At 40.1% G+C, this 2908-nt stretch overlaps 1 protein-coding gene across 1 annotated transcript; it reads right to left on the bottom strand.

Annotated features, from left to right (window-relative positions):
• Window positions 1–1736: 1736 nt before the first annotated feature.
• nkx3-1 (NK3 homeobox 1) lies at window positions 1737–2549 on the bottom strand. Its single transcript, XM_008288656.1, has 2 exons — window positions 2357–2549; window positions 1737–2128 (listed from the first exon to the last, which is right to left on the bottom strand). The coding sequence occupies exons 1-2, from the start codon at window positions 2547–2549 to the stop codon at window positions 1737–1739; spliced, it is 585 nt and encodes a 194-aa protein (XP_008286878.1).
• Between the last annotated feature and the right edge of the window lie 359 nt (window positions 2550–2908).

Here is a 2908-nt window from a genome sequence, read left to right as displayed (position 1 = left end):
TGGAGAATTAATGTTTTTTTTTTTTTTTATGTACAGCAACACCACTTGGAAAAATAGATGTTTATTTATCATGTATTACTGTATATGTAGCTTACAGCAATAAAACTACCTGCCTAATGTTGTGTAGGTGTGCGTGGACATGGGTCCCATGGGGGTGTCCTGCGGTCTCTGGCTCTGGAACATTGGCAGTAGGTCCTGTTAGTTGAAGGATGAAGACTTTGTGGATCAAACTTGTGTTGATGCAGCACATGGATGTGCGATCAAAATGTTCTTTGTTGTGTATCTTAGGATGTTTTTGAGCAGATTGATGAGATAAACTGTTATTCACTTAACCTGTCAGTGGTTTTAATGTTGTGACTGATTGGTTTACATGTATATCCTGTGTGTGTGAGTGTTGAAGGGGCTATAATTCAATTAGAGCCGAGTACAAAACACTACACAAAACTTGGCAAACACAACAACTGAGCCATATGTTGCCTTCAACGTATTTGCCCTCTCTCTGTATTCTTTCTGCATGTCTCACAGTAGATCTTGTCTGAACAAACAGGTTCCGACTATCTATTGTAAAAACTCGCATTCATGAGGTCAGACACATGACTGCTTCAGGCCTCAGTGACACAAACAAAAGTGGCATCCTCTGACTGAACTTGATGTTTGTCTTTGATTTAAACAAAGATACACTTTAGCTATCCTTGTGTTTAAGCTCAAGACCTTTGACCATCTGGAAATTTGTACTTCTTTAGATTGTGTGTTTCTTTTTCGGTTATTTTTAACTCTTGTATCCTATTACTTTGTACTGCTTCAGTCATGCAGTTTCTTTTGGATCTTCTCATCTGAGGTCAGTTTATTCCTTTTGTTTCTCGCCACAACACTACTATCTACATTTATGAGCTAATGGGTTTATAATTCTGAATTTCTCAGCTTCATTTCTCAGTTTCTTCTCATGATGTCATCTCAAGAAAGTTGAAGAGCAGTTTTATCTCCTCGTATTCAGGTCAGCGACTCTTTAACGGAATCAGGTCTCATTCTTCTGCCCTCATTGACAACATCATCCCTATCTCAGCGTTGTCTTATCATCACAGAGTTTAACTTCATGCAGATAGTTTAAATGTTTCCAGTGTAAAACACTCAAAATGTCAGTATACAGTGCATCTTTATCTGGTCTTTCTATGACTGTTTCAAATTCAACTAAAGCCATTTGTACACAGGTTGATTGTATCCAAGTCACATGTGATATATGATCATTTAACAATCTTAGAAATTCCTGCTTTCTTCACATCCTGCTATACTAAAGTTTCAATAACAAACTGTGGACCATCACAAAATGATCTGTAGGTTTTCCAAAACAGTATGAAGATGTATGAATGTAACACACTGGAGTGTACAACTGAGGTATTCCCAAAAGCTGCAACGTTTTAGAGCCTTAAAAAAGTAGAATTAGTGAAAACCTTTTATCAACATTAATTTATTAATGATTTAATCAACAATGCCACTTCTTAATTGAGTGATGAAATACGTCGCCATTCAAACCCATGCCATGATTTTTGTACATGTTTTAATGAGCAAAACCATATTAAAAGGCAGTCTGCTGAAGAGAACACGAGAGCATACACTGGATCCAGAATCTATGTCAAATAACACAGAATCAACATTGTAGTGACTACAGAGCTTGAGTTTTAGGCATAGTAAGTGTTGGTTTATGAGTATAAATCATAACTCCACACATCAGTCCAGTTTCACCACAACACTGGGCCCCAGGGGCCGCTGTAGTCCCACAGGTAGGGTCTGTACTGGTAGGCTTTACAGAAGGAAGTTATTAGTGATGACCTGACCAAGTCCTCTCTCAGTCCCTCTGCTTTGTACGCGTCCTTACAGAACTCCGGTGTCTGCTGCTTTCGTTTCGTTTTGTACCTCCTGTTCTGAAACCAGATCTTCACTTGGGTCTCGGTCAGTCTTAAGGTGCTGGCCAGGTGAGCCCTCTCTGGGGCGGACAGGTACTTCTGGTGATTAAATTTCTTCTCCAGTTCAAGAACTTGGAGATGCGTAAACGCGGCTCTGGAGCGCTTCTGTTTCCCTGTGGAGGAAAAACTTGACTCTGGGGAACTGGAACAGGACGCATTCAGAGACTCTGTGGAGTACAGCACAGACGTGATCAGTTAGTTCAACAGGCATATAGCTTTGTAGCCTACATATCAGTCTGGTTGTAAGATAAACAATCACCACAATGTATAAAAAAATATTTTCAGAAAAAAAAATCCTTGTAAAACTAGACTTTTATATTGCATTTCTACAACTTCTCACAATATAAATCCATAATGTATTTATTATTAAATAACATGATTCCACAGAAGCTCACCTGTCTGCACTCCAAACGCCTCCTCCCGAGGACAGAGTTGTGCTGACAGCTTTTCAGATTCTTCTTTCCACTGTGAACATCTTTCCATCTTCTGCGAGCAGCATTTCCCATGAAGCCTTGTGCTTTCCTTAATGGAGAGGATGTCCTCAATGAGGAAGGAGGTCACAGGTTTGACTGTGTCAGACATTTCCATCCCAGTAATCCACAAATCGGAGGCCTCAAAGTGCCAGAGAGCTGCAGCGGGGGGGAGACGTGGTCGAAGCAGTGTGTCTCCTCACGCACTCACACGGTCTGAATTTATACAAGAGCAGGGGCGGGTCCATCCAGACTGCACCGACAAGTGAAGGAGGCGGGGCACAAGTGTCTGCTTCTACCTTGAGTAGCTTTCATTTGTTTGCCTCTTCAGATCAACTTGATGGGGATTTCTGAGGACAAACAAAAATCAAGTCTTTTATTGTTAAAGTATCGCAATTCTCCATGTCTTTCATTTTAATCATTTCAAATAAGTTACATTATGCTTTGCTATGAATATGTCAAAAACACATTTAAAGT

The sequence above is a fragment of the Stegastes partitus genome, unplaced genomic scaffold (genome assembly GCF_000690725.1).
Source record: "Stegastes partitus isolate 25-593 unplaced genomic scaffold, Stegastes_partitus-1.0.2 Scaffold568, whole genome shotgun sequence".
NCBI lineage: Eukaryota > Metazoa > Chordata > Actinopteri > Pomacentridae > Stegastes > Stegastes partitus.
The sequence above is the reverse complement of the archived record's forward strand: the minus strand, read 5'-3'. Positions and strand labels throughout refer to the sequence as shown.